The following is a 23,309-nucleotide window of genomic DNA, read 5'->3' as shown; positions in this document are numbered from 1 at the left end:
CCACCCCCATATACATCGAGTATTACTGCACCCCCGAAGCGTTTTGTTATACCGCGCCCCGGCGCACGAAATGCAGCTCTTGCACAAACACCAGCTCCTCTGCAGCTGGTTCCTACTTCTCCGGCGCAGCCTTCTCAAGGGCCGCGGCCTTTGCTACATACTCCATCTACTCTTCCTACGACTTTACCTACCGCTCCAACTGTTTATCATAATACTACTTCTGCTACTGCCTCGACTTCCTCTGCTATTGCCTCGACTTCCTCTTTACATCAGCCTGTCTTTTCTGGCACATCTGCCTCTCCGCAAGCTTCTCCTTCTGTTCGACAGAGAGTGACAAGTACTGTCACTGGTCTGTTCTCACCTTTCTTTGGGTCGCCTAAGTCGACCCCTAAAACAGGACGTAGACAGTTGCGTAGTCAACTGCCTGATTATCAGGAAAGAGAAGTGCTGAATGAGTTAGCACGCAAATGGGTCACTGATACTGTAAAATATGATGTTCAGTCTGTTATGGAAGTCTTCCGTCAGTGGGATGCACCCACTCAGAGATACGTATTCGAAGAGATGTGTGTATATCTCTGCGAAGATTTGGAGACAAATGATCCAAAACGCAAAATGAAGGAATTATTCCGTATTCGTTTCAAGTTTTATGAAGGCATGATTGTAGGTGCCGATGTTGAACGAGCAATAGATTTGTTGTTATCTTATAGGAGCAAGGGAAACTGTATGAGGATGACATGACAGGTAGGAAAAAGCCGCGACAGTACCCCATGAGAGAGGTTCCTCCAGTTTGGAGGGAAGGTGACGCGAATGCAAATCCACCAATTCCACCACATTTCCAGCGTGTATGGGTACACGTCCCCTGGAAAAGATCTGAAGTTTTAGCACTCAAACAGACATTGCCTGATCCCCGTAAAAATCCTGCAGGGTATTATAAGGAGTTATCACAGACTGCAAGCTCATGTGTAATGAATTTAGCAGATGTAGACATGTTGTTCTGGAATGTTGTCCCACAACCCTTATGGAGCAAGATTCGTCATGCAAATCATGATCAAGAACTAGGTGACACATGGGCTAATATTGCCGCTGCTGATGCTAGACAAGTTGGTGGCGCTAAGCCTGAGCCTTTGGTAGCTGAACTTCCTGGTAGAATTATCACCTATATGAAGACTTTAATGCCTGAATTGCGTGTAAATTGGGATAAGTTATCTGCGTGCAAGCAGAAAAAAGATGAGAATGTGTCTGACTTTTTCACGAGATTTGAAGAGATTTTCGTCGATCATAGTGGTCAGGATATGGCTACCGAGGGTGGCCAAAGATTGTTTGTAGACAAATTTGTGCATAATCTGCTTCCTGAACTGTGCAACAAATTGAAAGATTCAGAAAGTGCTTGGGCTGTTTCCACGTCAGCGCAGATTTTAGCCACAGCCCAGTACTACGAAAATAGGCGCAAAGACGAACTAGATAAGGCAGACAAAAAGACAAAAGATTTGAAAACTAAAGCCCTTCTCCAGCAAGCCTATCCGCATCGCACTACTAGTCAGCCTGATTAGCAGCCACCACAGCAGTATTCGAGAAACTCACAAAGACATGAGTCTTCTCAACCGCGTTTACCGTATGGTCTGAATCAGTGTGCGTATTGCAAAGAAGAGGGTCATTTCAAGAATAGTTGTCCAGCTCTATTGCGACGTTTGAATGGTGTCTCTGGTTCAAGAGGTAGAGGTGCTCAACAGGCTCCTAGGGGTAGGGGCCGTGGAAATTTCCCCCAGAATACTACTTCTTTCCCGCCTCAGAATTCTATGAACAGCTTTGACCAACAGAATAATGTGTCTTCTAGGACAACTCAGTACTATGCTGATGACTATTACGCAGAAAACGAGAATGAGGGTAATAATTGCTAGGACAGCCATGGACAAAGAGAGGGAGTTGTTTCAGTTCCAGTAGATCACAATGGACCTTATGTTGAGGTAATTACATCAGGAGTGTCAGAATCTTTTCTGCTGGATACTGGTGCTACGAAAAGTTCTATTATGCACTCAGAACTTCCTGGCGCACCTTTGTCTGGCGAAATGAACGTTTCCGTAGGTTTTTCTGGCGCCCCGGTTAGAAACCCGATTTCTAGTCCTATGCCCCATTCTGTTGGCCCATATGAATTAGAAGCACCCCTCATTCTTACAACAGGTTGTGGCGAAAACCTGTTAGGTTTGGATTTGTTAAAGAGATTGGACGCGACTTTGTACTGTTCTCCCTCGGGAGTACAGCTCACACTAGGTAAGGAAGTGATTTCCCCAATGTATTTGGCGAAGGAGAATATTCCAACTGAATTGTCATCTCTCCCAGATATACTTTGGGCTACTGGTTCTAATGACGTGGGTCTTTTGGAGATAGCGCCATATGTCATAACATTGAGAGCTAACGTTAGGTTGCCACGTATTCCCCAAAATAAGATCTCTAGCGAATGTTAAAAAGCTTTGTTAGCGATCGTTTACGATCTGATTGTGAAAGATGTCATTAAAGAAACGACAGGAAACATTTGTAACAGTCCTATTTTGCCTGTTTTAAAGCGTACTGATCCTTCACAACCACCTGAATACAGATTTGTGATTGATCTCAGAGAAGTGAATACGATTGTTGTGCCACCATTTCCAGTTGTTCCCGACATTACTGTCCTATTGACTATGGTTCCAGCTTCAGCCACTTGGTTCTCGGTGATCGATTTGTAGAATGCTTTCTTCAGCATCCCGATTGCCGAGGAGAGCAGAGATATTTTTGGCTTCAATCTAGGAGGACGAAGCTTCCGCTTCAAACGCGCTCCTCAGGGCTACTGTGAAAGTCCATCGATATTCAGTCAGGCTCTGAAATCACAACTTGACACGAGCATTCTACCTGATGGTGCGACCCTGATTCAGTATGTAGACGATCTGCTGATCGCTACAGATACTGAAGAGATTTGCAAGGAAGCCACATTGTCATTGTTGCGTCATTTATGTGACATGAAGCATAAAGTCTCTCTTTCAAAACTGCTATTTTGTCGACAAGAAGTGACCTACCTAGGTCACATCTTATCGAAGGAGGGAAGGAGACTGACCCCCGAGAGAATACAGGCAATTACAAAATTGGGTGTCCCAAGGACACAGAGAGAAGTGCGTGCTTTCTTGGGCATTACATCATATTGCAGGCAATGGATACCTAATTTCTCATTGTTAGCCAAACCTTTGCTGGCACTAATCTGTAAGGATACACCCAATCCTGTGCCTTGGTCTGAAGTTTATCAGAAGAGTTTTCACAAGTTGCGTGATGCATTGTGTTCGGCTCCTGTGTTGGGTAACCCCGACTACAGTAAGCCTTTTACATTATACGTCCATGAGAGGGAAGGTTGCGCATTATCAGTCCTGACACAATCCTTTGGGGACAAACAGCGTCCATGCGCGTATTTTTCCGCGACTCTAGATCCTGTAGCTAAGGCATTACCAAGTTGCTTGAGGGCTACTGCTGCAGCAGCTGTCTGTATTCGACAGTCTGCTGGAGTTGTAATGAATAATACACTGATCGTGATGGTCCCACATGCAGTAGACATTTTACTAAACAGAACGAAGACACAGCACTTAAGTAGTGCGCGACTGTCACATTATGAACTAACACTATTAGCGAGTCACATTCACATAAAGAGGTGCGATACACTCAACCTAGCCACGTTATTGCCCATTCCAACAGAGACAGATGAGGTCGAAATGCATGATTGCTGTTTTAGGACAGAAGAAGAGACAAAAGGGAGAGTAGACTTACTGAACACTCCCCTTCCTGAATGTAATGATGCTTTATGGGTTGATGGTTCATGTTTCAAGTTGCCAAATGGTGATACGACTGCAGCATATGCGGTGACAACATTGCACACGATTGTAGAGACCGCGCGTATTCCCCATAATTCTGCGCAAGCAGCCGAGCTGATTGCACTTACAAGAGCGTGTGTGTTGGCTAAAGGAAAGCGAGTGAATGTGTATACTGATAGCCAATACGCCTTTGGCGTGGCTCACAGTTTTGGACGATTGTGGCGTGAATGTGGGTTCCTGACGTCGCATGGTGCAAAGATACAGCATGGCCAGCTAGTTAACAAGCTTCTCGAATCAGTGACCTTGCCACTACAAGTTGCGATTGTGAAATGCAGTGCACACAGAAAGATTCAAGATGATGTTGGTCGTGGGAATGCATTTGCAGATGGAGTCGCGAAAGAGACTGCAAGGAACACAATGAGTCGAATGTATGTTTTGTCGGTCCTGCGAGATGGATCGTTGATGTAGGTATTAAGCATGAGCGAATTTTGCGGATCTCGCGTTTGCGAATTTTGCGGATTTGCGGATTCGCAATCCGCAAAATCCGCGAATTCCCGCAAATTTGCGGATTTTTTTTTTTTGTGTTCGCCCGTGTTTCTGCCAGTTCGCGAGGATTTTTACAATTTCGCAATTTGCGAACTTACCTGTCGGGTCGCAAGTTTTGCGAACTTGTTGTTTCTACGTGTCCAGCCTGTTTGGGACACTCTTCTTCATCACTGCCACTCTCTGTCACCACTGCCACTCTCTGACTACTCATGCCACCCTCTGGCCCACCCATGCCACCCTCTGTTTCATCACCACACCCTCTGGTTGTCCAGTGTACATTATTTTCGGCAAAGCAAAGCACACCTTCCCTGCCTCAAGTGACCTGAATTAATTTGGGGCTGATTAATGTGTCACAGAATATTTTTTTAGCTGGCACCTGCTTCCTTAGTGCGCCCTGATTAGTGATCTTTTGCACTTGCTAAGTGCTTTCATTGTTGCAAAATTAGTTACAACACCTGCCCTGCCCCAACTGACAATAATGAATTAGGGGCTGATTAATGGATTTTAACTTCCAGCCTGGCTCCTGCTTGTCTCCCTTAGCTGTAATTCAGGACCTTTGTGGCATATGTGTAACTATTCTGAGGTTCAGAGCAGGGTCACATAATAGTTTCAACTGGCAACTGAACTCTGGAGGGGCCCCTCAGGAAGCACTACAGGAAATGGCTACTAATGATGTGCCTGAACTTTTGAACCTGGTAAGTAGTTACTTTCAGTTTTGCTAAGATCGTATTTCTGCAATTTTGCACTTATTCGCGGGGCGCGAACTCACGCGAACAGTGCGAGCAGTGCGAGCAAAATCCGCTGCTCGCGGATTTGCGGATTTTGCGGGAAATTCGCAAATCTCGCGGATTGCGGATTTCCCGAAAATCCGCAAAATCCGCGAGCGGAACGGATTTTCCGCCCATGCCTAGTAGGTATGTGTGAGGACACTATTGAAAGCGTGAAGTCCATACAGTCCGAGGCGACTGAGAAAGAGGTGAACAAATGGATAGAAAGTAAGGGTAGATTGGATGCGAATGGTTGTTGGGTCGAATTGTCAGAACATCAAAGATGGCTGTTACCCAACGCATATGTACTTGCAGTGGTGACAATGGCTCATGGGATGGCTCATATCAGTGTGAAAGGAATCTGTAAGTTGTTGGCCCCAGTATGGCAGAATAGTGGTATCCCACAATGTGCAGAGAATTTGGTCAAGAACTGTATGGTGTGTTTGAAGTACAATCCCGGCAAGGGAACTCCAACTCCAGCTGGTCATTTTGCGCCTCCAATGTATCCGTTCGAGGTTTTGCAGCTCGATTTCATCCACATGGAGAGCTGCAACAATCTGAAATACGTGCTTGTTGTTGTTTGCGCTTTCTCCAGGTGGGTGGAAGCATATCCCCTTAAGGACAACACTGCCTTGTCTACTGCCAAAGCCCTGGTCAAAGAATTCTTCCCTAGGTATGGTATGCCTAGAATCGTCTGGAGTGATAATGGAAGTGAATTCGTGGGACGAGTGATGAAGAGAGTGTGTGAATGTCTAGGCATACACCAGAAGTTCCACGCTGCAAATCACCCCCAATCAGCTGGTTTAGTAGAATGCTACAACGGCACCCTAAAACTCAAACTAGCCAAGATCCAAGTCAGCATAGGTCTTAAATGGCCTGATGCCCTGCCTTTAGCACTCCTATCTACAAGAATGACCATTCTAGACTGGGACTTAGCCCCCACGAAGTCGTGTTCGGGCGCCCAGAAAACATATGGGGAGTACCAAGACCCAAGAAACTAAGTGAGATAGAGCACCCTGTATTGCTTGACTATTTGCACGAATTGACAGCTAAATTGCGTGTTTTACACCAACAGGTCCACAGCTCCTCTCCACCAGCGTCTGACGATCCAGGCCACGCCATCAAACCTGGTTCCTGGGTCCTAGTCCGAAACTTCAGGCGAACCAAGAACGAGGAGCCTCGCTGGACCGGATCCTTCCAGGTCCTGCTAACTCCCCGCTCTGCAGTACGTGTCCTTGGAAAAAAACATTGGGTGCACGGCGCCCACTGTAAACGGGTCCCGCTGCCCCTTCCATATGAACGATGGGTCCAGGAGGGAATTGCTGACTCAGAAACTGAGGCTGTGCCCCGCTTCGTGCCTTTCAGTGATGCACGTTTGAAAGGAACTGGTACGGAAAAGGAGAGCGACCGAGTTCTACAAGGACTTGTGCCACCGTCAATGCAGTTGGACACTACAGAACCCGAAACTTTGTTCAAAGACAACACCGTACCTGGGAAACAACGATATAATCTAAGGTCAAGAAAGACGGACTAATAAAAGCAACTGAATAAGATTTTTCTTTCCCCCAAGAACTATTTTTGATTTTACAGCTCTCTCGCCCCAGGAACTTGCTCATTTTTGATTTTCGAACCGCCATCCGGTTCTGCTGCTAGGGTCGCGGTTGGCAGTCTGGGGAGTGCAGCTGGAGACGTTTAGGTCAACGGTTCTGGTTGGTCTAAGGGAATTACCCTGGGCTGAACAGAAAGCACTCCTTGGCAGAATCAATCTCCCACCGCGGGCAGCAACTAGAGGATGGAGTTTCCGAGGGTAGAGAGACCTGCTAGATCTACGAACTTTGAAAAGAGACTATGCGCTATAATGGCAAGAAAACAATTCTTAGTCATATGCATTTTAATGTTGTGTAGCATAATAATGTTTTTTATTGGCTATGCTCTGTTCATCTTTCGAGTTACATTTGTATATAACACTCAGCCCACACCTCCTCCTACTGTTTCCCCGCATTCTTTTCACCCCCTACCTGAACACGAGTCTGCCAGAAGATTAGAATTTGCCAATAATTCATTCGTCCAACTCCTACACCAGCACCAATCTGTAATTAACACCACAAACTGTTGGATATGTGGAGTCATGCCACACACCACTGATAAGGGTATCCCGAATTTTGTCCTGCCATTTAGTTATTTTGGTTCTTTGTGGGCTTTCCAGACCATGTTCCTGTTTTCCCTTGAACCATATGTTCCAGGGAAAAATTCAAACAACAAGGCACTAGTGGCAGGAATCAGAAATATGAGTAGAGATATCAACACAGTTAGAACGACTCCCAAAGATGAATTAATGCCCTACAGCAGATGGAATATAACGCAATATGGAATTTCCTTGGCTGAGAGTCTGAAAGCAACAAAATCCTCCCCAGTCTGGATAGTACCCCACCAAAGTCACTTATGTCTGCAGGGAAATGGCGAAAACCCTAGAGCTCAGTTGGGAAAGAGTGTCTGCACTGAGACTTACGTTTTCTCGTCTCAGACCTCCCCTTCATTGTTAGCGGCTAAGGGTACTTACTTCGTCTGCCACAATAGAGCGTATACATGGTTGCCCCCTGACTTCTCGAGCACATGTTTTATCTCGTTTCTGCTGCCACCCACCTACACGGCCGAGGCAGATTACCATCGGACAAGGACAGTTAGGGGTGTCGTGAGTCAAGACGACACTGCGGGTCAAGAGTTTGGAGACTTCGCAAAGGGTTTTCTGCCGTTTTGGGGGCCTATGGTGAACAGCAGGAACCTCCGCCAATTGACGAGGGTAGTTGAATCGGCCGTGATTGAAACGGCTGGTGCCCTTAGCAACTTGACTGCAGAGCTCCAGTCAGACCGACATATGACTCTTCAAAATAGGGTTGCCCTAGATGTCATACTTGCAGACCACGGAAGGGTATGTAGAGTGATCCAATCCAGTTGCTGCGTTTTCATCCCTGATAATGCCCCGACAGTGTACCAGGCCATCTCCAAACTGCACACGATCTCTGATTCCATTCATGTGGAAAGAGGGGATTGGTCCTTGCTAGGGTGGTTCTGGGAACTGATATCTGCCTGGGGATGGAAAACACTGATATTCATTGGGATGATCTTAGCTATTCTGTTCCTGTTTTGCCTGTTTGTACAGTGCGCTCCTGCAATATGTGGCCTCTGTGCTGCATCATGTGTAAGGAAGCCTGTGTCAAGGGACGAATTGAGCAACAGAATGATGCTACAGCAGCATCTCCGTGACTTCATGAATACAGATTTGGACTCAGATTAGCATGAGTTATTGCCTAATATGAGGGCAAAAGGAGGGTCTGTGGTTCTGAAATTCTGGACCCTGCTATAATATGGTCCAGAGGCCCAACACTCGTGTCACAAAATATCATCATACCATGGCGAATTTGGTATCGGCAGACCGGTAATGATTAGGACATTATCCCCATTCATTTGCGTCGTGATTGAGTGATGCCATCACTCTTAAATCGTAGTTTCCGTTCCGAACCCTCGGACTCCATATTGTGAACGGCATCCATCTTATGGCTTGCCCTCATATAGTCAATTGATTAAGGCCGAGGTTGATCTGAAAGGACACGTCCACCTTAGCTGACTTCCCCATGACCTGGCCAAGCTGACTCCACTGCCTCCAGCCAAACCTGTTCGGGCAGTCCCTCGCCCAGTGGCTGAGTAAGATAGCATCAAGGCACAACATGCCATAAACCATTCACTACATACAAACCATGTTATCCACACACATACACCTGTCCATGTTTCTTGTTTATGGCCGGTTTTACGACGAGGAGGTGCCCGAGTTTATTGGGGTTTCATCGATATCTGATGGTATCTCTGGACCGAGCTGGGTCATCTATCACATACTGGACATCTAAAATGTGGGTTGGCCGTCATGACTTTGCTTTTTGCTTTATTGTGGAAATATCTATATGACCGTATTGTAAACTGAAGAATTCTTGCCTGCAGCTGTTATTTTTGTATAAAAGGAGAAGGCTGGTTCTGTAAAAACGAACAGTCTCCTGAGAACTTACATCCCGTGCTGTTGTACTTCTAGGACACTTGTTACTTGGTTGCAGCCAATAAAACTCGATCTCTGACTTCACCTAGAAAACTCTTTGTTTCTGTGGTCCGGAACAGGGAGAACTCAGAGGTCTTCGGGTGTTATCCCCTTGCACCACCGGGTTCCTAAAAACCCGGCACCTCATCGTACCGCTCTGCCGGCAACTGGATGTAGGCAGCTAAACTGTGTATAATGAGCTGTTACCACGCAATAAAATATGATTGATTCTAAAAATTACTATTCCCACTCCAAAGAGTACAACAGTAGGGAAAGTGTTGGTTAGCGGAGGGGTACAAATGACTATTCCTACTCCAGTGAATGCAACAGTAGAATAACTGTTTGATAGCAGAGGGGTAAAAGATTGCATCCCCACTACAGTGAACGCAACAGTAGGGAAAGTGTTGGATAGCCGAGAGGTAAACATTACTATTCCCACTCAAGTGAGTGCAACAGTAGAGAAAGTGTTGGATAGTTGTGGTGTAAAAATTACTATTCCAACTCCAGTGAGTGCAACAGTAGGGAAATTGTTGGATAGTGGAGGGTACAAATACTATTCTGACTCCAATAAGTGCAACAGTAGGGAAAGTGTTGGATAGTGGAGGGGTAAAAATGACTAATCCCACTCCACTGAATGCAACAGTAGAATATCTGCTGGATAGCGGCGGGGTAAAAAATGTATTCCCACTCCAGTAAATGCAACAGTAGGCAAAGTGTTGGATAGCGGAGGGGTAAATATTTACTATTCCCACTCCAGTGAGTTCAACAGTATGGAAAGTGTTGACTAGCTGAGGTTTACAAATTACTATTCCAACTCCAGTGAGTGCAACAGTAGGGAAAGTGTTGGATAGCAGACGGGTAAAAATTACTACTCCCACTCCAGTGAGTGCAACAGTAGGGAAGATGTTGGATAGGATAGTTGTAAAAATTACTATTCTACCTCCAGAGAGTGCAACACAAGGGAAAGTGTTGGAGAGCGGACGGGTACAACTTACTAATCCCACTCCAGTGAGTGCAATATTAGGGAAATTGTTGGATAGTGGCGTGGTAAAAATTACTATTCCAGCTCCAGTAAGAGCAACAGCAGGGAAAGTGTTGGATAGCGGAGGAGTAAAAATTACTATTCCCATTCCAAAGAATGCAACAGTAGGGAGCGTGTTGGATAGCGGAGGAGAAGAAAATACTATTTCGACTCCAAAGAGTGCAACAGTAGGGAAAGTATTGGATAGCTGAGGGGTAAAAATGTATATTCCCACTCCAGTGAGAGCAACAGTAGGGAAAGTGTTGGATACAGGAGGGGTAAAAATTACTATTCCCATTCCACTGAATGAAACAGTAGGGTAAGTGTTTGATAGCGAAGGATTAAAAATTACTATTCCCCTTGCGCTCACTGCGAGGTAGGTAGATAGCCCTAGCATTGCTTGCAGCGCGACAGGATCTCCTTGTCCATTGGGGTTCTTCGGCTACCCCTGACCCACGGGACTGGATTCAGAGTCTTTGGCACCGCTTGGCAATGGAGCGCCTCTCGCTCAGCTGCGATGGGATGGGGTCGGAATATGCGAAGTTGTGGGTCCCATTCTTGCAACTCCTTATCAAGGAAATGAGGAAAGTCACGTGCCCAAAATACCTACAAATCCTACAGCTTTTCCCTCTGGAACCGTAGGGGCCACACCAGTCTAGCCTGATATCCTCGACCTGTGTTCAGGAGTTATGGGGTGGTAGGAGTGCTGTTTAGAGACTGATGCTGAAAGGGGTGGGGTGGGGCATTTGGGGGCAGAAGGGTGGGGTGTTTGTCTGTTTTCTAGTTTCTTTACTTTTATAAAAGTGGTATTTTAGCCAGCTGGCTTGTCTCAGCACTGTGATCTTCAAGTCTTCGCGGGGTCACCCTCCGGGGTGTAGACCTGTACGCTGTGTACTGATCTTACCGTACCGCTCTGCCGGCAACTGGATGTAGGCAGCTAAACTGTGTATAATGAGCTGTTACCACACAATAAAATATGATTGATTCTAAAAATTACTATTCCCACTCCAAAGAGTACAACAGTAGGGAAAGTGGTGGTTAGCGGAGGGGTACAAATGACTATTCCCACTCCAGTGAATGAAACAGTAGAATAACTGTTTGATAGCAGAGGGGTAAAAGATTGCATCCCCACTACAGTGAACGCAACAGTAGGGAAAGTGTTGGATAGCTGAGAGGTAAACATTACTATTCCCACTCAAGTGAGAGCAACAGTAGAGAAAGTGTTGGATAGTTGTGGTGTAAAAATTACTATTCCAACTCCAGTGAGTGCAACAGTAGGGGAATTGTTGGATAGTGGAGGGTACAAATTACTATTCTGACTCCAATAAGTGCAACAGTAGGGAAAGTGTTGGATAGTGGAGGGGTAAAAATGACTAATCCCACTCCACTGAATGCAACAGTAGAATATCTGCTGGATAGCGGCGGGGTAAAAAAATGTATTCCCACTCCAGTAAATGCAACAGTAGGCAAAGTGTTGGATAGCGGAGGGGTAAATATTTACTATTCCCACTCCAGTGAGTTCAACAGTATGGAAAGTGTTGGCTAGCTGAGGTTTAAAAATTACTATTCCAACTCCAGTGAGTGCAACAGTAGGGAAAGTGTTGGATAGCAGACGGGTAAAAATTACTACTCCCACTCCAGTGAGTGCAACAGTGGGGAAGATGTTGGATAGGAGAGTTGTAAAAATTACTATTCCAACTCCAGAGAGTGCAACACAAGGGAAAGTGTTGGATAGCGGACGGGTACAAATTACTATTCCCACTCCAGTGAGTGCAATAGTAGGGAAATTGTTGGATAGCCGAGTGGTAAAAATTACTATTCCCAATCCAGTGAGTGCAACAGTAGGGAAAATGTTGAATAGCGAAGGGGTAAAAATGACTATTCCTACTCCATTGAGTGCAACAGTAGGGCAAGTGTTGGATAGCAAAGAGACAAAAATTACTATTCACACCCAAACAGTTGAAACAAAAATAAAAAACATTAAAAATAATATAAATAATATTTAGAAATAAAAAATCAAATAATTAAATATATAAAAATTACAAATATTATCATATTACTTATATATTAAAAAACTACAAAATATATATATCGTTACCACAGTTTTATCCTTGCTTAAAGGCGCACTCAACTGCTGACATATTTCAACTTGAAACCGGCAATTTGTATTCTAATCTTTATTTCTGCCTAATGCATTTCAGATCAGGGCGCTCCTTGTTCACAGGCTTTTCAAAGTCTTTCCAGAAACGCTGAGAGAACAACCTGTCCATGTGCATGTCAATCAAATTATAGTGGGCCTTCCCGGTTAGTGTTACTTCTCAAGCCTGTGAAAAAGGAGCGACCTGCTCCGAAACACGTTAGGCAGAAATAAAGATCTGGATGTCACGTTGTGCATTGAAAAGCACAACTTGCATTTGTGGCATTGAGGCGGGCGGTGCTTTCAGCACCACCCGCTGCAATGTTACCAATGCGGGATGCACCCGCCAGTGTGGCGTGCGCATCCTAATTGTTGGTGCTGGACCGCCGCACGAATTTTTGTTATCTAGGTGTACATTTTGACAGACGAGGCACGTGAAAACCCGCAGTCAAAGCGAGAGCCCAAGCGTTCACTAAAGCAACAGGAGCACTCTTAAATTTTGCAAAAAAGATAGGATCAAGGCCACCTAGGGAGCTCCTCCAAATTTATAAATCAAAAGGCGTCTCCATAGGAACCTACGGAGCAGGCTTATGGGGGTTACATCCTGTGGAAACAATCCAACAAATAGAGAACAAATTCCTACAATATCTGCTGGCAATGCCCAATAGCACATCTATATATGTGCTCCATGCTGAGCTTGCTATACAACATATCTCGGATATCATAAAGATGGCACCAATTCTACTCTGGCATAACATCTGGACCAACCCTGCCACAACACTAAACAGAACTGTAATAGAGGATTGTTTGTTGTGTGAAGGGGTAAAAAACATTACATGGCTCACCTACATAAAGGAGACTGTATCTGAAATTGGTCACCCGGAATATTTCTCAGACCCAACTACAATGGACTTTGTTTCCCGATCCAGCCTAAAAAAAACTTTGATGGAACACCTTGAAATGAATAGATGGAACAAAGAGAGGTCCAAGATATCAGTTATTAATCATGACAATGTCACATTGCATAGAAACATCCAGCTGTATCTTGTTGTAGACCAACCCTTTTTCTTCCGTAGGCTACTAACATGTTTTCGATTTGAAACGTTTTTTAGACTAATAACGCTCCCAGGGTGTAACGATTGGTCCAAAGATAAAATTATCTGTCCCTGTGATGAAATGTCAACCCAATATAACATCCATTGTACTCTCTATTGCACTTTATACTCATACCCAAGGGACAAATATTAAGACCTCTTTCGCTATTGTGGGGAATAAGAAAGTCACGAGAGGCATACAATAAATTAAGGACTTTGGAAGATTACTACACTATTAACACTCTAATTATGTATCTAAGAGCAATAATGAGATGGAGACGGACCATCATATTCGAATAACTGCTGCTCCCCTGATGAATTAACCTTTTAATTAATATTTTTAACTTACATACCTCTACTGAAATCTTATGATAATTTTTAAGATAGCAGTTAGTATGGATTTTATTACCGGTCTTCTGTTTTTAATTTATAATAGTACTCATGATGAACTTTAATGATTGTGATTGTTGTATATGCTTTTATGAATTGTTTTTACACTTCGAATAAAGCTTTTTGAACTTGACCTTGAACTTGATTGACATGCATGTGGACAGGTTGTTCTCTCAGCGTTTCTGGAAAGACTCTGAAAAGCCTGTGAACAAAGAGCGACCTGCTCTGAAACGCGTTAGGCAGAAATAAAGATCTGGATACAAATTGACGGTTTCAGGTTGAAATATGTCAGCAGTCGAGCGCGCCTTCAAACAAGGATACAACTGTGGTAACATAGAATTCCGGCTGTCCTGTCGGAGAAGGCTGCACCACTTGTAAAGCTTTGGAGAGGCCACAGGTTTGGAATCTTTTCAAATCCGGAATGTGGGACTGCAGTAGAAAATGAAAATAAACCGTGCAATGAGATATCTGGAGGCCCACTGAAGGGCTATTCATTTCAATAAATTATTGATGTAGACCCCACGAGAGGGGAAGTATTTCCTGAGAGATACTGCGTGTCCCAGCATGCATGAGAAGTAACACTCACCGGGGAGGCCCACCAGAGGGCTATAAATTGATTGACATGCACTTGGACAGGTTGTTCTCGCAGCATTTCTGGAAAGACTCTGAAAAGTCTGAACAAGGAACGACCTGCTCCGAAACGCGTTATGCAGAAATAAAGATCTGGATACAAATTGCCGGTGTCAGGTTGAAATATGTCAGCAGTCGAGAGCGCCTTCAAGCAAGGATAAAACTGTGGTAACAAATAATATATATTATAAAATAATACATACATTTATAAAATAAAATTCTTTTAAACTAGAAAATATTTATAAACAAATACATTAATACATGAATGTATTTATGTATTTCCTACCCTATAACACCACACCAATAAAAAAAACACTTCAACATTTTTAATTACATTTTTTCCAAAATTAACTTAATAAACAATTTAAAAAATATTAATAATAAAACAAAACAATAAACATTATTGACTGCACACGCTTTAACACTATGCTGTCCACAACATAAGTTAAACTCTAAAATAATAAAACACAATTAAACCTTATTTATAAATTAATAACTATTACTTTTAACAAATAATAAAGTAATTAAAATGTATTTAATACCCACACTTTACACCTTTAAAAGTAAAAAACAGACATTTTTTTAATAATTACTCAAAATACATATCAAATAATTAACAATAATTAACAACTATATATTCATTAAATAAATACAAATGACTTCCCATCTTTACTCCTATAAACACCAAAACACACAACTAAAATTAAACAATTACCTTAATTACCAATTAGTTAAAATTATTTAATTAACATCAATTATTAATTCATCCATTAAAAATAAATTACTTCCCACCCTCAACACCTATGAATACCACAACACACCTACAATTATTTACACAATTACCATAATTAATTACAATTAATTAATACAAATTAATTAACATCCAAATATTAATTTGCCACCCTTAACACCTATAAACACAACACAAACCTAAAATTAATTATACAATTCCCATAATTAATCGCCAATTAATTAATTTAAATTAATTAACAACACATTTTTAAATAATTAATAATAAATTACTTTACACATTTAACACTATAACATCTCAATTAAATATTAATAAATAAAAAAGAATCAATACATTTAATAATTAAATTACTTCCCACCCTATTACCCCATAAACCCCAACCTACAACAGAACTAAAAACGCAAAAATAAATAAATAAAAAAATAAATAATAACTACTAAAAATGTAACCCATATTTTAAAAATGAAAACAATTCTCATTCAAAAATACAACACATACATATAAAATATGTGATAAAATACATAACAATAATAAACAAACAATTTATTTTTGCAAATGATATCAAACACTTCGATATTTGTAACATTATCTAAAATCGATATTCTCAATCTCGAGAATCTGTATGTCGATATGTCTGACCCACGATATTTGCAACTTGATATTTGTGCAACTCAATACTTTTGATCGATATTCTGTCTCTGCACTGTTGGTCACAACGAGAACAATATGTTGTGGTATCAATGCAGGAATTTGAGACATGAAAATGAATACAAAATTATATAAGGGGCATGAGAACACCCTAACTCCAAAAGGCATCTGGTGTTGTCCCAAACCCCCCCCCCCCCCCCACACCACGATTGGCCGACCACAACATGGACAACATACAGCCATTACAGGACTCTGGGGCATGATATGCACTGAGTTGCATTGTAATTGTATTGTGAATGCCTGCTTTTGTATATCACAAAAAAGAGCAGATATAAAGGGTGATAACAGTTTTAAATCACAATATAAATCATTTGCTGCTGCCTCCATAATCATTTTAGGAATTGTGGTGTGCCCTAAGGTGATTTTACACTGTATAAAATGTTGAACCTCTGCTGGGTTCTGATGAACCATGTTTGAGAGAAACCTGTTTTTTTCTCACGATTATCACATGATGGTTATGGAAAGTGTTCCAGAAGCTATATTGAGAGCATATGTTCTGTATATTCACACTATCTTCCTTAGCCACTGCCTCTTAAAAAACTAAAGGAGTGTAGGAATAGCCTCCTTCCCCTTTTACTTGAGGTGATGAATAAGGCAATTGCCCAAGGCACCTTTCCATTAGTATGGAAGAAGGCAATTGTGAAGCCGCTTCTTAAGAAGCCTTCACTTGATCCTGGTCTACTGAAAAATTTTAGACCCATCTCCCTGCTCCCTGCACCTGCAAAGATTTTAGAAGCTCATCTAAATCGCCACCTTTCTTCCTTCCTCGAAGCTTCAGAGTACCTGGACATTACCCAGCATGGATTTCGAAAACACCATAGCACAGAATCTGCCCTCACCTTCGTAGTCGACAACATCCGACGCAAGGTTGATGTTGGACAAACAACTGTTCTGGTGCTATTGGACCTCACGGCCGCGTTTGACACTCTGTCTCCCGCCATTTTAACATCTCGGCTTAGGGAGGCAGGTGTCACTGGTCCTGCCCTGAGTCTCCTCAATTCCTTTCTCCTAGATAGGGAACAGAGAGTGATGCTCGGCAACCACCTCTCCCCAGCAAAGTCTCTGCAATGTGGGGTGCCACAGGGGTCGGCATTAAGTCCGACCTTATTTAACATCTACGTGGCCCCCCTTGCTAGGCTTGTAAGATCGCTGGGGATGGAGGTGGTATCATACGCCGACGACACCCAGATTATGATATCACTCACCCAGTCCTCTGTCATAACATCTGCCTCTAGCTTCAGGTCCTGTATGCAACATGTTGCAGATTGGATGGTCACCAACTCCCTGAAGCTAAATGGCGACAAGACTGAGGTTTTGGTCTTTGGGAAGGACCAAGATATCTGGTCGAGTGAGTGGTGGCCTCCCTCTCTTGGTACTTGCCCCACTCCTGTTCAATCTGCCAAAAATCTGGGTGTGGTGTTTGATACATCACTCTCGATGTCTCTACAGGTGAATCGGACTGTTTCGACCTGCTGGGGCGTGATCAGGACACTCAACAGAATTCGCAGCTACTTGTCTCCTCAAGCACGTAAGCAGATTGCAGTTGCCCTTGTTGGTTCCAGGTTGGATTACTGTAACTCTCTCTACATGGAAGCCAACAAGGGCCTTATACATCGACTGCAAGTAGTGCAGAACGCTGCCGCACGTTTTGTCCTTGATCTTCCTAGGTCTTCCTCTGCTACTGCTGCGAGGAGAGACCTCCACTGGCTGCCTATCCAGCACAGAATTTATTTTAAAATCCTGTGTCTAACCTACAGAGCTCTCGAGGATGGACCTAAAGGCGCTATCAGCTCCCTGCTTACCCGCTATCACCCTCCAAGGTGTTTACGCTCTTCTGGACAACTCCAACTTGCCGTCCCTCGTTTTAAGCTCTCCAGATGGGGAGCTAGGGCCTTTTCCGTCGCTGCTCCACAGCTTTGGAACATCCTGCCGACAGAGATTAAGACGTTATCCTCTCTGGCGCTGTTCAAAAAGGCCCTAAAAACATGGTGTTTCTCTAGAGCCTATACAGGTTGAGCTGCAGAGTTCCTTTGTTATGTGCTGTTTTTGAATTAGGCGCCTTGATGCCCATTGGGCTAAGTCCGCGCATGACAAGATCCCTTTATTATTATTATTATTAGCCATACAAGAATAAAGTCTCATATACTGAGTAAAATGTGTACTTCCAAAAAAAGTAGCAGTTGATGCCCCTGTGTTCTGCTGCAGCCTCCCACAGTGTTCTGATGAATAGCTAGTGCACCAACATTCTTATTTAAGGCAAAAGTGTGACATGCCGGAAGCCATTTTGAATGAATTAAACCTGTAAAACTTAACAAAATTCCTTTACAATGAACAAAATTATGAGGGTCGTTTTGTCATCGAAATAATAGTTACTGCTCCAGGAAGCAAAATTAGGGCAAATTTTTATGAGTTCTCAAATATCTTCCTCGTCTTTTTCAGTAAACATTCTGACATGTAGATTTAAACATGTTTTAAACACCAGCTGTAACGTGTGAGTTGACTCCCTGCTAATCAACTGCTCCTTTACCACAGTGTCCTAATAAGCAACTAGTGTGGTAACATTCTGCATTTATGACAAAACAGCTGTATAACTGACGGCATTTCATACAGACCATATTGCAGTAAATGAAGAAATAAGGAGCTTGTTAACATACAAAGACTTCAAAGATGTCCCCCGAGAGGGAATATTTGGGGGCGGCTCAAATATCATCCAAATGCAGTCCAATGATAGAAGTGTGCAGATCGCTTAACTAACCGGTGTATAAACAAGTGATCAATTGGATAAATAAACATAAAAATAGGAGCAAGTTTAAATGCCCTGTGTCGCTATTTGAGAACTCAGAAAGCGTGGCTTTGTTTGAACCTTCTAGAGCACTAATCATAATTTCAGGTGTGACACACATTTGCCATAACTACAGAATATCAGCGTTTCAGTTGGAAATTAGAACACTTCGGGAATGGAAAGGGCAAGGCAAGTGGGAGGGGAAGTGGCCGAACAACAGACCATAGAGGGCAGTGGGAAGGGGGTTGGGCAAAAACTCAGACACCGGAGGGCAGGGGAGGGAAAATCGACTGCAAGCTGACCACAGAGGGCAGATGGGGGGCAGAGTTAGGACAACAGATGATGCTGGGCTGGCAGGAGGGGCAGTGGCAGCATAACAGACCATGGGGTGGAGGAGGGAGGGGGCATGGGACAGCACATGGAAAATGCAGGGCCAGGGTGAGGGGGACAGGGGCAGGAGAAGCAAGCTGAACATGTAAGGCATGTGGAAGGGGCAGAGGAAGCACAATGCACCACAAAGGGCACAAGGGTCATGCACACAGACAACCGAGGGAAGATGGGAGGGGGTCCAGGGCAGGGGCAGAAAGCCAGCTATGTAGGGCAGGTTAAAGAAGCAGTGGCAGCGTAAAGGACCACGCATGGCAGGCAGGGGGGTTAGTGGCATCACAACAGAATCACAGTGGGCAAAATGGAGGGGCAAATGCAGACACAAAGGACGCTGGGGGGCAGAATAAAGAGGTAGGGGCTGGACTCGGACAATAGATGATAGGGAGAAGGGGGAAGGGGCAGGAAGCTGACCATGCAGGTCGGCAGGCCGGATAGTGGCAGCACAATAGACCGTGGAGGGCAGGTGGGAGGAGCACAGACATAGACAATGGAGAGCAGGACAGAGCAGCAAGCTAACCACGCTGGCCAGGTGGAATGGGCAGTGGTAGCACAATGGGAAGCGCAAGCCTGGAGTAAGGGGCGGCGTAATGGACTCGATCTGAAAGTTCACAGTTTACTAATGTGTTCACCTCTTAACTTTTACCATACTGAATGAGACTTGTCTCCAGTACTAATTACACTGTTTCTATTTCACAAGCAGCCGCTTGGGATTTGTAAATCGCATGGCATGGCATGGCATGGCATGGTGCCCAAGCTTGGATGATGCCATTAGTTATGTGAACAGTGATGTCATCAATGATGTCATTTGAAATGTTATCAATGATGTCACTTAACAGCTAATTGGTGATGTGATATGTGAGGTACTAGGCAGTGCATCGGGGGGCTCAGATTATAGTTAGGTCAGTAAAGTTTAACTGGTAAATTTAATGGATTTTAGTTTTTTAAACTTTAGTTTTTGTATTATTACAAGACCTAACTATAACGTCACTTTAACCATTGGCTTTATATATCTAAAATAACACCACTATTACTAAACAAGTTTAAACAACAATGAATGATTGTAAACTTTGAACTGCTAATTAGAACTTTGGTAATATTGTAGGCATATTTATTCCATATGTCAGACGTTTATATTTATTATTTAGGGACATGATTTTATCTACTCCATTTTGCATTTCATTTACCTTATCCATGCCACACTTTGTGCCAGCAGCAACCAACAAGGGAAAAAATGGAAGATCCTTTTTTTCATCTTGAGTTTGAGGTATGAACTCTACCGAGGCACATCGAGAATTTTTGGTACCAAAGTATTGAATAGCTGCGATCAAAGAAAAAGTTGGCTGTTGTGCTGGAAATGTACAATGTATCTTTCCACATCCAGCATCCCTGAAAACATTAAAAAAGAAAACATATTTTACATTAAAAAGATCGCAGATATGTTGTTTACTTTAGCTGTAGTGTAAATTGTCCCTCTGCTTAACATGGTCACTGAAAATTGTTCTACCTATCAGGGTGCTTGAGTTATACTATGCAATAGTACATTGAACAATACTATTCTTCACAGTATGTGGAAAGTTAAAAGATTTGGTTTGAATGTGGTACACATGTGAAGTGCATTTGTGCTTCCCTGTACTTCCATGGTTATCACATTAAAGCCACACATATTGTGCTTGTATTAATGCTTCAAAATCAGCAAAGGGACAGCATTCTGTACTTCCTACTGTTTACTGTACTGTATTGTAATTGCATTTATATAGCGCTCACAAGCCCTGACAAGGCGTTTAAGTGCTTTTTCAGTGAATAGTACACTACTCCGGAACCCATAAACGATTAGTGGTGAATTAGTATAGCGAAATATGAAAATGATTTGAGTGGTGGATATGTTAGTCAGTCATTTGGATTGAGAAGGATAGTGGAAGGATAGAAGAGGGAAAAGGGTTTGTATTTATATAGCGCTTGCTACCCCAGATGAGATGTTGAAGTGCTTTTTTGGCGAGTGGCATGCTACTCCGAAACCCAAAAAGAATTAGTGGTATAGTTAAATATAAAATTAATTTGAGTGGTGGGCATGTTAGTCTGTTATTTGGATTGAAAATGATAGTGGAGGGATAGAAGAGGGAGGGATTTAGAAATAAAAATATATATAAATATATAAATATATATATATATATATATATATATATATATATATATATATGTGAGTGTGTGTGTATTTTTTCTCTTTTTTTGTTTGTTTTGGAGCTTGTAGCAATAGGAGGAGGCTTGGGATGAGTAAAAGGGAGGTGGAGGGGGAACAATCAGAGGGAAGGGCTTGGAAAGGCTTGTTTTTGGGGATCGGAATAGTAAAAGAGGTTTGAGATGATGCAAGGAGGAGTAGAGTAGGGAAGAGTTTAGAAAGGGTTATTTTGAGGACCATAGTAGTAGGATCATAGTAGTGTTAGGGGGGTTTGGGATGAATGAGAGAGTGGAGGTATAGGATGTGTTGATAGATGTATAGGGTGGGAAATAGGGTGATGCATTGGAAAGAGTTATAGAAAGAGGTTTGAGATGAGTCGGAGAGTTGAGGTAGAGGATATATTGAGAGCGGTATTAGGTGAAAAATAGGGCAGTGCATTAGATATGCTGAATTAGAAGAAAAATAATAAATATATAGATGCATAAGTACATCGAAGGTATATAGCTGTATTCAGGAAGTCAGTATATGTATATTAATGATGCATTAAATAAACTCCAGCTTTCAAGTGTTGATGTACTTTAAATTAATTTTATTTATATATATATATATTTTTGTAAATCAATAGTGAAGCAATTGTAGATAGTTATGATAAAAGATTTACTTATTTATGCAGTCACTCATATACATGTTGAAAACATAGAATAATGTAGCTATCAGTAATATGAAGATATATATATATGTATAAATATACATTCACAACAGAAAGCACCCTTTTTGGAAGAGCAAAACTTGCAGGTAGGTTTAATCTTCGCGTTTATTTTGCAGGAAAAACAGCCCAGTGAAGGAAACAAACTCCATAAATCAATATGCCTGACGCATTTCATGCTCTTCCAGCATTTCTTCAGAGGCATCATTTCAAGCATTGCGTGGAGCACTGTTCTTTTTTCAATCATTTACACCTGCCCCAGTGGGCGTTGGCTCCTGCCCCAGTGGGAGTTGGCTCACCCAGAGCCTGCTGGGATTAGTAGTGCCACAATAACGTTGTAGTCAGCTGCTCCTACGCAAATGTCAATGTTCAAAAAATAAAATACCACAGTGGGTCTGGAAATTATCACACATGCTCTGCGCTGTCATTATTCAAACCTGCAACACGACCTTCCTGCCCTTCGCGCTGTTTGCCACTTGGCTTCAGCAAGGTCCACTTATCAGTAGCAGGGCTCCTCCACGACCGGAATCGGCCGTTAAACATATTCACAACAGAAAGCACCCTTTTTGGAAGAGCAAAACTTGCAGGTAGGTTTAATCTTCGCGTTTATTTTGCAGGAAAAACAGCCCAGTGAAGGAAACAAAGTCCATAAATCAATATGCCTGACGCGTTTCATGCTCTTCCAGCATTTCTTCAGAGGCATCATTTCAAGCATTGCGTGGAGCACTGGTCTTTTTTCAATCATTTACACCTGCCCCAGTGGGCGTTGGCTCCTGCCCCAGTGGGCGTTGGCTCACCCAGAACCTGCTTGGATTAGTAGTGCCACAATAACGCCGTAGTCAGCTGCTCCTACGCAAATGTCAATGTTCAAAAAATAAAACACCACAGTGGGTCTGGAAATTATCACACATGCTCTGCGCTGTCATTATTCAAAACTGCAACACGACCTTCCTGCCCTTCGCGCTGTTTGCCGCTTGGCTTCAGCAAGGTCCACTTATCAGTAGCAGGGCTCCTCCACGACCGGAATCGGCCGTTAAACATATTCACAACAGAAAGCACACTTTTTGGAAAAGCAAAACTTGCAGGTAGGTTTAATCTTCGCGTTTATTTTGCAGGAAAAACAGCCCAGTGAAGGAAACAAAGTCCATAAACCAATATGCCTGACGCGTTTCATGCTCTTCCACAGCATTTCTTCAGAGGCATCATTTCAAGCATTGCGTGGAGCACTGGTCTTTTTTCAATCATTTACACCTGCCCCAGTGGGCGTTGGCTCCTGCCCCAGTGGGCGTTGGCTCACCCAGAG

The 23,309-nt window shown here is 43.0% G+C and overlaps 1 protein-coding gene across 1 annotated transcript in view; it reads right to left on the bottom strand.

The window, feature by feature from the left end:
• LOC147683289 (uncharacterized) overlaps positions 1-23,309 on the bottom strand; it is a 1,765,034-nt gene that overhangs the window by 289,292 nt on the left and 1,452,433 nt on the right. Inside the window, exon 20 of the mRNA XM_086942513.1 lies at positions 20,309-20,510. Coding sequence (XP_086798639.1) covers positions 20,309-20,510 — 202 coding nt within the window. The remainder of the gene's footprint in view (positions 1-20,308; positions 20,511-23,309) is intronic.

Source organism: Lissotriton vulgaris, chromosome 11, assembly GCF_964263255.1.
Source record: "Lissotriton vulgaris chromosome 11, aLisVul1.2, whole genome shotgun sequence".
Taxonomy (NCBI): Eukaryota; Metazoa; Chordata; class Amphibia; order Caudata; family Salamandridae; genus Lissotriton; species Lissotriton vulgaris.
This window is presented reverse-complemented; position numbering and strand designations above follow the sequence as displayed.